The sequence below is a fragment of the Schistocerca cancellata genome, chromosome 1, assembly GCF_023864275.1.
Source record: "Schistocerca cancellata isolate TAMUIC-IGC-003103 chromosome 1, iqSchCanc2.1, whole genome shotgun sequence".
Taxonomy (NCBI): Eukaryota; Metazoa; Arthropoda; class Insecta; order Orthoptera; family Acrididae; genus Schistocerca; species Schistocerca cancellata.
Genome location: NC_064626.1, coordinates 383,054,099 through 383,066,636, shown reverse-complemented (window position 1 = coordinate 383,066,636; position 12,538 = coordinate 383,054,099). Strand labels below are relative to the sequence as shown.

Here is a 12,538-nt window from a genome sequence, read left to right as displayed (position 1 = left end):
TCTCTCTTCACATAGGCCTACATGGTTTTATCTTAAGATGGGATGCTGTATGACTTGGACACTTCTTTCGCTCTACTGCATGCTGTGTTCCTTTTTTTACCTGGACTTTTAAATTAGGCAAGCTACTGATCTCAAAAGGTGGAATTTTGTGTTTATGTCCTTGTGTGTGAACATGCAAAGCCAGTCTTTATAGTTTAAATGTGAATGACATTAACAGTTATACTGATGAAATGTTGTATTATAATATTTATTCTGCAGGTTGCATCTACTGATGAAGAAAAGGATTACTACAACAATGAGTGTGAAGTTGATGGCAAAGGAAATTCAGGGATTGAAGACAAAAGTGATCGCAAATACATTGAAGAGGAAGAGGAAGAAGAAGAAGAAGAAGAAGCTGAAGAAGATAATTTGTTGGACCCGTTCATCACCCATTTTAATTTTGAACTTGATTCTTCATTACTTGGGGCAGTTACAGAAGAGCCACCACATGTAATAAGATCACATGTAAAGTGGCCAGTTCTTGGAAATTTAACAGTTACCCTACCATGTTCTATTGAAACAAGTACCAGTGATAAATTTGGGGAAGGAAAAATATCTATTAGTGAACAGAAAACTTTTGCTAAACAAGGAACAGTCCTTAAAATTGTCGAAGGTCCAGGCTGGCCGAAATTTTATGTGAAGTCTCAAATTCAGAACAACCTGACAAAAGCCAATTACTGTAATTTGAAGACAGATGAAACTAAAGAAATCATTTCCCTCACTCCATTGCAACGTGAATTGTTCTCAGTAATTTTCAAGTATCAAGATCTATATTTTCCAGAAAGAACACTTAATAACTGTGAACAGATTAAATTTGTATATTGTCTACATGCCATTAATCACATCTTGAAAACACGACTAAAAATTGTGCATCACAATGCAAAACTTTTAAAGAAACAAGAAGTACCTGATGAGTTCAGGGATCAAGGCTTAGTAAGGCCAAAAGTTTTAATAATTGTCCCCTTTAGACATTCAGCATACAGGTAACTTTTGGCCATTTATTCAATTCTTCATTAATATTTGTTTGTTACCATTTTAGTAACTCTGTGTAAAATGACTGCTTGTGGTTCATTACTTACATTCTTCTTTGAATAGACTCATTGCCTATAAACCTGTAGACCATATTCACATTGTGTGTGTGTGTGTGTGATTTTTCCTCAGGATAGTCTTTCCTTGCACCAGGCTAATAATGTCTTTTATTAGGTTAGTTGGGCTGGAAAAGATGTGATGAACAAGTAGATGAAGGATTGCAAGAAAGGAAGGGGGGAGAGCAAAGGAAGGGACAAGCTAAGTCATCAAAGAGAGCAGGTAGGTAGTAGCATGTCGTGGGCACTGAAAAGGGTGTTGGGTACAGGATAATGTTCAGTATTAAACACTGAGAGTGCAATGTGGAGAAAGATACTTCGATTTATAGACTTGATTATTTATGAATTAACTTAAGTCAGAGAGAAAGAGTAATGTAGCAAAGAGTGAGAAAGTTGACTGGCTGTGGGGCAGAAGCACAGTTGGAGTTAATTGAAGGACAGGGAATATCAGAAACTTGGGCACAAGAATTACAGTACCAAAGGGTGTATTGGAAGGAGAGATCGCACCTATCCAATCAGAGAAACTACAGTGTAGGTAAAGTAATGCAGTCCCTATGTAATCTTAATACACTGAGGTGGTAAATGTCATGGGATATTAATATGTACATATACAGATGGTATCATTTCCACAAGGTATAAAAGGGCAGTGCACAGGAATTAACACTTTGAACACGGAATAGTAGTCGGGGCTAGGCGCATGGGACATTCCATTTTGGAAACTGTTAGGGAATTCAGTATTCCGAGATCCATAGTGTCAAGAGTGTGTCGAGATACCAGATTTTAGGCATCACCTTTCACCATGAACAACGCAGTCTTCAATTAACGATCAAGAGCTGCGGTGTTTGCATAGAGTTGTCATTGCTACTACACAAACACACTGCAGAAATCAATGTGAGACGTACAGCAAATTTATCTGTTAGGACAGTGGTAAAATGTGGCACAATGGGGTATGGTAGCAGATGACCAACATGATTTTTGCTAATAGCATGGCATTGCCTGCAGTGCTTCTCCTGGGTTCAAGCATATGGGTTGGACATTAGATGACCGGAAAACTGTGGCCTGGTCATATGAGTCACAATTTCAGTTGGTAAGAGCTAATGGTTCAAGAGTGGTGCAGGCCCCATGAAGCCATGAACTCAAGTTGTCAACAAGGCACTGTGCAAGGTGGTGGTGGCTCTATAACAGTGTGGGATGTTTGCATGGAATGGACGGGCTATTGTGGTCCAAGAACCAATCATTTGGCTACTTGGAGACCATTTGTGTTCACTAATGGACTTCATGTACCCAAACAACAAAGAAATTTTTATGGATGACAGTGCATCATGTCACCAGTCCACAATTGTTCTGGGTTGATTTGAAGAACATTCTGGACATTTCAACAAAATGATTTAACCAACAAGATCACCTACCATGAACATTGAATATTTATGGAACATAATGGAGATGTCAGTTCATGCACAAAATCCAGAACTGGCAACACTTTTGCAATTATGGACAGCTCTAGGGGCAACGGGGCTCATTACTTCTGCAGGAGACTACCAACGACTTATTGAGTCCATACCATGTTGTGTTGCTGCACTACTCCAGACAAAAGAAAGTCCAAAGCAGTATTAGGAGGTGTCCTATGACTTTTGTCACCTCAGTGCAAAATGAACCTGAAAACATATAAAGGACTAAACAATGAGAAGGGATTCATTACAAAGTTAAAATTCCATTATTTTATAGAACTTTCGGTTTGGCCATAATCTCAGTAATGTTGTAGGTGATAGCCAAAAGAATTTAATTGCTGTTATTTGTGATAAAACTGTTATCTTGTAGGTTTAGACTCTGCAGTTTCGTGCAAAGTGTGCCTTCAGTTTATATTGTAGTTCCTACACAATTTCTGACTTAATTTGAAGAGTTTCTGGGTTTGTAACTTTTGTTCTGCAGTGAACAATCCTCACCATGCTAAATATGCTCTCTTTCACTAGATTTTGATTCATTTATTGTTTTTCAGTGTGAAAAATCTTCTGCCAGGCTACTATAGAATGGGCCAAGTTTGGGTGCTTTATCTTTTTAGGTATCTCATTTTGTATTCTTGTCATGTTTCTCTTTCCAACCTGGCAACTTATGCACATACTGTTTTTTTCTTTGAGATTATTGCAGTAAGTGTACTGTTTATATTAAGGTATATACAAGCTTTAGTTATAAAGTAGTGGTAACATTGCCATAACATAAAGGATGTGCGTCAAATGGCATGCACACTGTCTGTAGTTGACAGCAGAAGGTCAGTTGAAGTAGTCCAGTGAGTGGTGACAGCTATGTTTGAGTCATTTGCTGTATGTACTGTCTGAAAGTGTGGGATGCCAATTCAAGCACCCTAACAGATGGTCACTGCAGCCTAGTAGTACTCCCAGTTTCTGGCTAATTCACCTTCCTCTCGCACTGAGAAGAAAATGATGGTGCCTTCTTGCACTGAATCACTTCGTGACAATGCATGATGCCACACGGGAAACCCCATGCAGGAGTTCCCTGTGTTGGTGGAGGTGAGAGATACTGGAACATCCACAGTATTTCTCTGGTATGAGTCCAAGTGATTATGATCTGTTGGCCAAAATGAAGTAATCTCTTTGTGTCATGCACTACAACACAGAGAAGACAATATCTGTGTCATAGGGCGGTTGTTGTGAGACATTGACAGAGATGGTTACACTGACATTACATGACATCTTCCATGTGTGAAGGGAAAGGTGACTGAGATGTGGAGAGATTATATTGAGGGTATGTAATTCGGTGAATGCCTGTCAATAACATCTGGTATAAATTACAACAGTGTTGTCTCTACTTTTTATCCAACCCATGTACACTGTCCAGCCATATTAATATGACCACCTGTCAAAAGCTTGAAAAAGCACCTTTTGCAGTGTGGACCACTGTGTGATATGCAGGAAGTGAGTCAGTAACATTCTGGAACATATGGAGCCATGCCAACTCCAGTGCTACACCCAGCTGCACTATGTGATCCCAAGGTTCTCTATTGGGTTTAAATCCAGAGGGTTTGGTGGCCAGAGGCATATGGTAAACTCATCCTGGTGCTCGGTCAAACCCCACACGTACGCTGTGAGCTGTGTGACATGTTGCATTGTCTTGCTGGCAGATGCCATCATTCTGAGGAAAAACAAACTGCATGTAGGGGTGGACATGGTCCCCAAGGATAGATGCATTGTGCTTTCCAGAATTATGAGATGACCCAGGGAATGCCACGATAACATTTGTAGATCATAATGCTCCCTCCTCTGGTCTGGATTGTTCTGACGATTGTGGCAAGGTGTTTCCTTTTAGACGTTTCGTGCAGATGGAGAATAAAATGTGATTCATCTGGAAAGGCCATCCAGTTGTGGTACACTTCTGTTAGTCCCTTGGCTCATCTGGGCAGTTGGGCAGTTAGTTGCTCAACATTTGCATGTCTATTAACTCATACCCATATCCACAGCTAATGTTCCTCCCTGTCATCTATGGCCTGTGGTGCACCACAGTTGCCCGAGTGCCGGTTTTGGATAGTGCCATTTTGTCATGGCACGGTAGACTTTAACCCCAGTTACACACGAACAGTTTACAAATGTAGCCATTTCAGAAATGCTTCCACCCTTGGCTCAAAAGCCAATGCTCATGCTCATGGGACGTCAGATAAATCACTCCATTTCCCCATTATGACGATGACTGTACTGTTTCTCACGTTCCCCTAACATGCTTTATGTGCTCTCCTCTGCTAGTGCTGCCACCTGCCATTCTGTGATATAGCATTTGGGGAGAGAGAGAATGTGAATTGTGCAGAGCTGTAGTCATTATCGTTTAGTTGCATCAAAAATTGCCTGTCTAGAAACATGCACAGGTATAGATGCATGTGTGTAGAATGTTATGGCAGTTCTGGAACACTGGATAAAGGTCCATTTAAAAGTGCTAGGAGGTGGAGAATAAGACATAGCTAGGTATGAGAATGAAAACTTGCGATTTCCGCATACTATAACTTTTAATTAAAACAGTACCAGGAGAGAACCATTACAATGTCTTTATTGCACAAGCCCAAATGACTGACAGATTGGTAAGGTACATTAAAAAAAATTGATAGTTTTGTTCTTCTCCCTATAATATTTTTGCTGCATGGGGAAGGTACAAATATTTATTCATATGTGAAGGTCTTTTAAAGAACCTACACAGTGAGTAGTTATTGCATGTTCACATTGAACATAGATGGTGGTCACATTATTGTGACTGGACAATGTAGTACCGTGTTTTCAATTTCTTGACCACAAAGTTTCTTGTCATATTGATTTCCACATAGTAATATAGCCTTCGTTGTGAATTTGATGTATCTCTTCCTTGTGCGTCCACTATTTACTTGTGTACTGACAGTATAACCTTCTTCTGGCTACACCAAATATTTGAGAAATGTGAAATTGGCTTCAATTGTGTGAATTTATTTATTGCAGAATTGTGCAGATGATGATTTCAATTCTTTTGCCAGATGAAAAAGCAAATGTTATCAATAAAAGCCGGTTTTTTGCGGAATACACCGGAGAGAGTATTGCAATGCCAAAAAAGAATCCAAAACCAGAGGATTATGAGCTTACTTTTGCAGGAAATACTGATGACAATTTCAGGATAGGTTTATCAGTTACAAAGAAGAGTTTAAAGGTATGTATTTTTTTCTTTTCTTTTTTAAGAAATGCTTGTTTTATGTGTGTCTTTATTATGCTCCCATAATGTAATTTTTTTATCTTTACAGTTATATGCTGATTTTTATTCAGCAGATATAATAATTGCATCACCATTGGGACTACGTGTTGTTATTGGTGCTGAAGGTGAGAAAGAGCGGGACTTTGACTTTCTGTCATCCATAGAAGTCTTAATACTGGATCAGACTGAAATATTTTTGATGCAGGTAACACAGTTGTAATAAAACTTAGTGAAAGGCAAATAGAAGGTTTTAAAAGAAGGCAGTGCAAAATATGTAATTCAATGTATTTTAGCCAATGGTGAAACAGATATATCCATCTTCTTGCAGACTGTCATGTCTTTCTCAGAATGTAAACATATACATAGGAAGCTTTGATGTTTCATAAATGTCCGTTCCTGCAATTTATTTAATAAAGAAGGAAGCAGTAGGCTGTTCTCCAGACAAAAAAAATCTGTTGGATTTAATGAAATTCCTCTGATAAAAAATATACAAGTTCTACTCACATGAAACATTATTATGTGGTTGTAACTATTTGCATTTAAATGCCCCATGTGTACTGCAATAAAAATACTTTTTCCTGCTATAATTTTTGAAAACTGCCATTGCAGGTTTATTGTTGGAACATATTAGAGAGACCACACACACACACACACACACACACATCATTATTAGTTGTGCCATATGTTAAGATTAAGGAAAAGCAGAAGGCATGTACTTAGTGCCAGTCATAACTGTATGTCTGTTTGCTAACTATTACCCCTCATATGTGTATGATGGGTGACATGTCACATGATGCATAATCATGTCCACCCTGGCAAATGCGTGCGCGTGCACACACACACACACACACACACACACACCACTTGTGTGGTGATCATGGGATCCTGAATCATTATGGTACTTTTTCCTTTCCTATGTTGCATTCTTTCTCTTTGACTATATCTTTTCTCAGATTTAGTCTGTAGACTAGATTCCCTGCTCACATCAAAATTTGTTTGTAGGACATCGGTTGCGTCTTTTCCCACTTCGTTTGTCTATTTCATGTGTCTTATTTCAATCCATTCATGTTCATCCCCATATCCAGGTTTGACCTCCACCTTTCAAAATCCCAAATCATTTTACAGAAGTTCAAGTTTTATGGTGAAGGTTACCTAATACTCGGCATGATAGCCAGTTCATTTGGTAGATCTTTAGATACCCTTTTGATGCTGTTACCTGCACATACACACAGAGGAGTAGTGTCTGCCTGTTTAGATGCACTGGGACTCCGGGTAGTGTCCATAAAGCCATATTGCGTTTACTCTGGCTATATATAAGAGGAGCCCTCATTCAGAGCAGGTGGCATGATGGAAACACATGGCACAGTGAAAGACCAAAGTTATCTAATGGTGGCCATGATACTCTGAAAGTATCTTCAGACAGACCTGGTGCTTCAGTGCAAATCATTGCAACCCTAGGATTTTTCCCTCATTAGCCACATCGTGGGAGGATTACAAATTCAAGCAAACTGAAGTATTCATCTTAGCTTTTGAGGGGGATTCACTTCCCGAGAAAATCAGTCGTGGGCTACTATTCTTATGTGTAGCCATATTGACCCCCCAACCACCATGATGTAGTGTCTCAAATGCCAATGTTTTGCACGTATGTCTTCCCGTTGTATGAAGAATGCAGTGTTTGGAGACTGTGGTCGATCTCTTCATAAAAACTCATCATGTGAGCGACCACCTTTCTGTGTCAGTTACGGAGGTGATCACCCTCCCCAATACCTGAAGTGTGCTGCCCTAACTAAGAGAAACATAAAATCCCAGAACTTTAGTATTTCCTCTTTCCGTATCCTTAATGTCGACTTCTGGTAGTCAAGCAAATAAATTGCTGTTGGGAGTTATGTGCCCTTCCCTCTTGTGGTTCTTGCTGTTCCATCTTAGTGAAGAGTATCAAGGTGCTACTGTCATTTGCACCGATGACAATAAAACCATGGATAAGCCTTTACACCTCCTGCCAGCTATCTTGGTCATCCCCATTTTACTCTGTTTTTAATACTTTTGATGTGTTTAACCCATTATTTGCAGCAAACTACTTCATTTTTTTAATAGTGCTCCTTCATATAGCTATCCAGTGAAAGCAACATCTTGACATTTGCTTAGTCTGGAAATTAGCTAATGATGAAAGAACACTGGAAAATCTTTTTATGTATCCTCTGAGAGAGTGGGTTCTATTCCCATCTTTAACACTTTGACTAACAGATTGGGGATGGGATGGTTGTAGGAGAGATACCACGTGCCAGATCATGCATTCTGAGGGACACTCGAATGCAGCCACCCACATATCGACCTGACTATTTCTCTTAGCTTATTTTACTATTATCAGTCCTACTGATATTTATTCTATCTAAAGCCACTTCACTTCTTCTAGTACAGATCTCCTCTCTGCCCAAGTGGAAAGAATTTTTTATTCCATTGCTATCTTCCCTGGATATGGACTGACCCATATACTTTTACCTCTCATTCATTGTTATCAGTATTGCTTTTAGTATCCCAATATTTATCACTCCTACATATTATCACAGTTCATTCAAATTTCTGGATGATGCATCTAACTCCAGATGGAATGTTCCATACATGAGGGGCTTATGACCTTGTGTCGCTTAATCACCCCCCAACCCAACCAATCAAGCAGCAAACCAACCATCCCTCGTGTCCATTCTGTTTTTCATTCTTAAGCTACCTTCTTTTTACTTTCTCAGCAGCTCATCTTTCTAGTTTTTACACATATTTTTGAGTACGCAAACATAGAATTGTGGTCATTTGATTATTTTTGGAAGAATTACTCTATTGATTCACGCTTTGAGAAGGGATGGCCAAAAATTCATTTTAATTGAGTTAGTATTGCTCCCCTGTAAATAAGCATGTTCATAATGGCATAGTCAGCCTCATGATCACCCACATTCCTGAAAATGAGAAACAGTTTTTCAAATAATTATAAAAGCTTTCCATTTATAATTGCAAGCAATTATTCAGTTAATAATTGTTCAACATAAAATTACATATAATTTGGTTAGAGTGAAGCATGAATAGTCTCGCATTTCTCTCATTTTATTTTTATTTTGACTGTATTTATCATGGCAATAGTTTTTCATAGCCTGCAGCTCCAGTCTTCTGCCAGTCAAATATCTGAGTTAATTCTGCAGCTGACCAAACCAGGATAATGAACTGCAGTGCAGCACACCACACCATTCATAGAGCTATGAGGCAGCTCAAACCCGATTCTCAAAGACAGCAATTAAAACAAAAAGTAATTTCTGTGTATGCCTTATTCATTATTGCATGTTTGTGATGGCGTTACTCATCCCAATCCATTATTTAGTTTAGAAGGTTTTTGGCAGTTCACACTCACATCCATTTCCCTATATTCTGCACCCGTGAAATCCTCTTCTGGCCCCTATCCCTAAGATGCTATTGTAGCAACTGCCAATTATTGTTTAATAGTTGCAAAATTTCTTTTCTTTCTCATGCTGGCTGTGGGATTTTAAGGAGTATCCAGTATATCCATGCCCCCCTGCGGGTTCGGGGGTTAGAATAGGCCCGCGGTATTCCTGCCTGTCGTAAGAGGCGACTAAAAGGAGTCTCACATGTTTTGGCCTTATGTGATGGTCCCCTCTCGGGTTTGACCTCCATCTTTCTAAATTATTCCGAAGAGCGAGCCAATTGGGGAAGGGCGCCTTACATGGTGCACTGTATCCGTCGTGCAATTAGACCTTTAGCCGGCTTTCACGTCGTTGCAATGGTGTCCCGCTCGTTTTCGATCTTTAGGGCGGGGATACGTCCCTGGGTGCGATTACCACTCTGCCCTCTGCAGTGTTTCTTTTAACTGCGACGACGACCTTGGACAGTTTTGCACCTAAGATCCAGCACGGTAGCCAGTCCGTTGTGGTGGGGCCGCCATGTACCCTCTTGGTTGTAGCCCCCTGACAACACAGGGATCGCTCTACTGATGCCTGCGCCGTTAACTCCCCACGTATGCCAAGGAGTAGATGCCTATCCTCCTGGGGTATCAGGACTCCCGGCAATGGCCATCCTGCCAGGTGGCCTTTGCTGTGGCTGGGTGGCGCCCGTGGGGAGGGCCCTTGGTCGGAGTAGGTGGCATCAGGGCGGATGACCCGCAATGAAGCGTGGTACATCATCTCTCGCTGGCAGCCAGCCGCCAGCAGTCTCTAAGCGTTCTCGGGCTCAATTTAATGCTCAGAAGTACGATCCGAAAACGTTCCCCTCCCTGGCCACACCGTGGGAAGAGCGTAAGTCCCAGGATGGAGGTAACAGTTATTCGCCCCGATTCTTAGTTTGCACGAGAGCTGATGGGGAGTCTTTTCTCTCCACAAAGCCTCAGTTCTTCGTCGAGCATTTAGAGGACAAGTTTGGGGAGGTGGAGGGCTTGTCTAAAATGCGCTCTGGCTCAGTACTGATACAAACGGCATCCTCCACCCAGTCACGCAGGTTACTTGCTTGTGACAAGTTGGGGGATGTTAACGTTACTATTACTCCACATAAGAGTTTAAATATGGTCCAGGGTGTTATTTTCCATAGAGACCTCCTTTTGCAGTCTGATGACGAGCTGCGCGCCAACTTAGAACATAGAGGTGTTCATTTCGTCCGGCGCGTTCATCGGGGTCCGAGGGACAATCAGGTTGCTACCGGTGCCTTCATCTTGGCCTTCGAGGGTGATACGTTACCGGAAAAGGTCAAGGTGATGGTCTACCGATGTGACGTCAAGCCCTATATCCCTCCCCCGATGCGGTGCTTCAAGTGCTGGAAGTTCGGCCATATGTCTTCCCGCTGCACTTCCAGCCTCACATGTCGAGATTGCGGACGCCCATCTCATCCCGATACTCCATGTGCCCCGCCTCCCATCTGCGTCAACTGCGGGGAGCACCATTCACCTTGCTCGCCAGACTGCAGAATATTCCAGAAAGAGCGCAAAATCATGGAATATAAGACCCTGGACCGACTGACTTATACTGAGGCCAAACGGAAATACGACCGATTACATCCAGTGCGAATGACAACTTCCTACGCCGCTGCTACAACACCTGTGCTAGCCCCATCAGTTTCGCGCCTTCCGGCCGGATCGACGAGTGGTACAACTCCTCCTGCCCCCTTGCCAGTGGGGGGCTCTACCCACCGGGTTGCTCCTGTGCCACCTACCTCAGGAGCAACACCATCCCCCCCATTGGGGACGTCGGTCCCTGCTTCTAAGCCGGAGAAGTGTCCAACTTCTTCGGCTTCTCACGCTCGCAAGGGGTCCCTTGGGTCCCTCCCTTCCCAGGTTTCCACCAGCGGGAAGGCTGACGATCGACAGTGGTGTAAGTGCCCACAATCTGCAGGTCGAAGGGCTTCCCGATCCTCCTCAGTCCCGGAGACTGAATCGGTGAAGCCCTCCCAGCCAGTTAAACCCAAGGAGCAGCGTGAGAAATCAAAGAAGAGCAGCTCTAAGCCCAAGGAACGCACGGTGGTAGCCACCCCATCGCAACCTTCTCGCTCTGCGTCTGAGGACGAGGTGGAGATTCTGGCGTCCGCTGAGGACCTCGATCTCGCTGGTCCCTCAGACGCCGTGAATAGCAATAGCACTAGCACGGGTGCTCAATTGGAGGCAGCAGGTGACCCAGCGGCGTGATCTGCCGTCCCAGTCCCGGCACGCCTTTCTCAGCCATGGACAAAACCATCCTCCAGTGGAACTGCAGCGGTTTCTTCCACCATCTAGCTGAGCTCCGCCAACTTATCAGCCTTCACCCTTTCCTCTGCATTGCTCTGCAGGAAACTTGGTTTCCAGCAATGCGCACCCCCGCCCTCCGTGGCTATCGGGGTTATTATAAGAACCGAGCAGCTTATGAAAGGGTGTCTGGTGGCGTCTGCATCTATGTCCTTCACTCTCTTCACAGCGAGTCTGTCCCTCTACAAACAGCTTTAGAGGCTGTCGCTGTTAGGGTGTGGACGCCGCAGGCTCTTACCGTCTGCAGTCTTTACCTTCCACCGGAGGGTGATGTCGCGCAGCATGTCCTGGCTGCGCTGATAGCCCAATTGCCGCCACCTTTCTTATTACTGGGCGACTTTAACGCCCATAACCCTCTGTGGGGTGGGTGAGTGGCAACAGGTCAAGGCGCCACCGTTGAGCATTTATTGTCGCAGCTCGATCTCTCGATTTTGAATGATGGTGCCTCCACACACTTCAGTGTGGCGCATGGCACCTACTCCGCCATTGACCTTTCAATCTGTAGCCCTAGCCTCTTACCATCTGTCCACTGGAGTGTGCATGACGACCTGTGTGGTAGTGACCACTTTCCGATTTTTCTGTCACTACCACAGCGTCACTCTTCTGGGTGCCCTAGCAGATGGGCTATGAATAAGGCTGACTGGGACTTGTTCTCCTCCACTGCCGCTATTGAGCGTCTCTCAACTGATGCCATTGATGCGGTGGTTACATCGGTCACTGCCGGCATCGTCACTGCCGCCGAGTCTGCCATTCCCTGTTCTTCTGGGTCCCCTCGGCGGAGGGCTGTGCCTTGGTGGTCGCCTGAGATCGCTGAAGCGATTATAGATCGCCGGCGGGCGCTCCAGCGTCACAAGCGACATCCCTCCATGGATCACCTTATCGCCTTCAAACGGCTGCGTGCGCGGGCCCGCCTCCTTATCCGCCAAGGCAAGAA

The 12,538-nt window shown here is 43.3% G+C and overlaps 1 protein-coding gene across 1 annotated transcript in view; it reads left to right on the top strand.

Annotated features, from left to right (window-relative positions):
- The window catches only part of LOC126175249 (U3 small nucleolar RNA-associated protein 25 homolog), a 103,708-nt gene that overhangs the window by 53,955 nt on the left and 37,215 nt on the right, over nt 1–12,538 (top strand). The window contains exons 2-4 of the mRNA XM_049921894.1: nt 259–1,022; nt 5,594–5,798; nt 5,890–6,045. Coding sequence (XP_049777851.1) covers nt 259–1,022; nt 5,594–5,798; nt 5,890–6,045 — 1,125 coding nt within the window. The remainder of the gene's footprint in view (nt 1–258; nt 1,023–5,593; nt 5,799–5,889; nt 6,046–12,538) is intronic.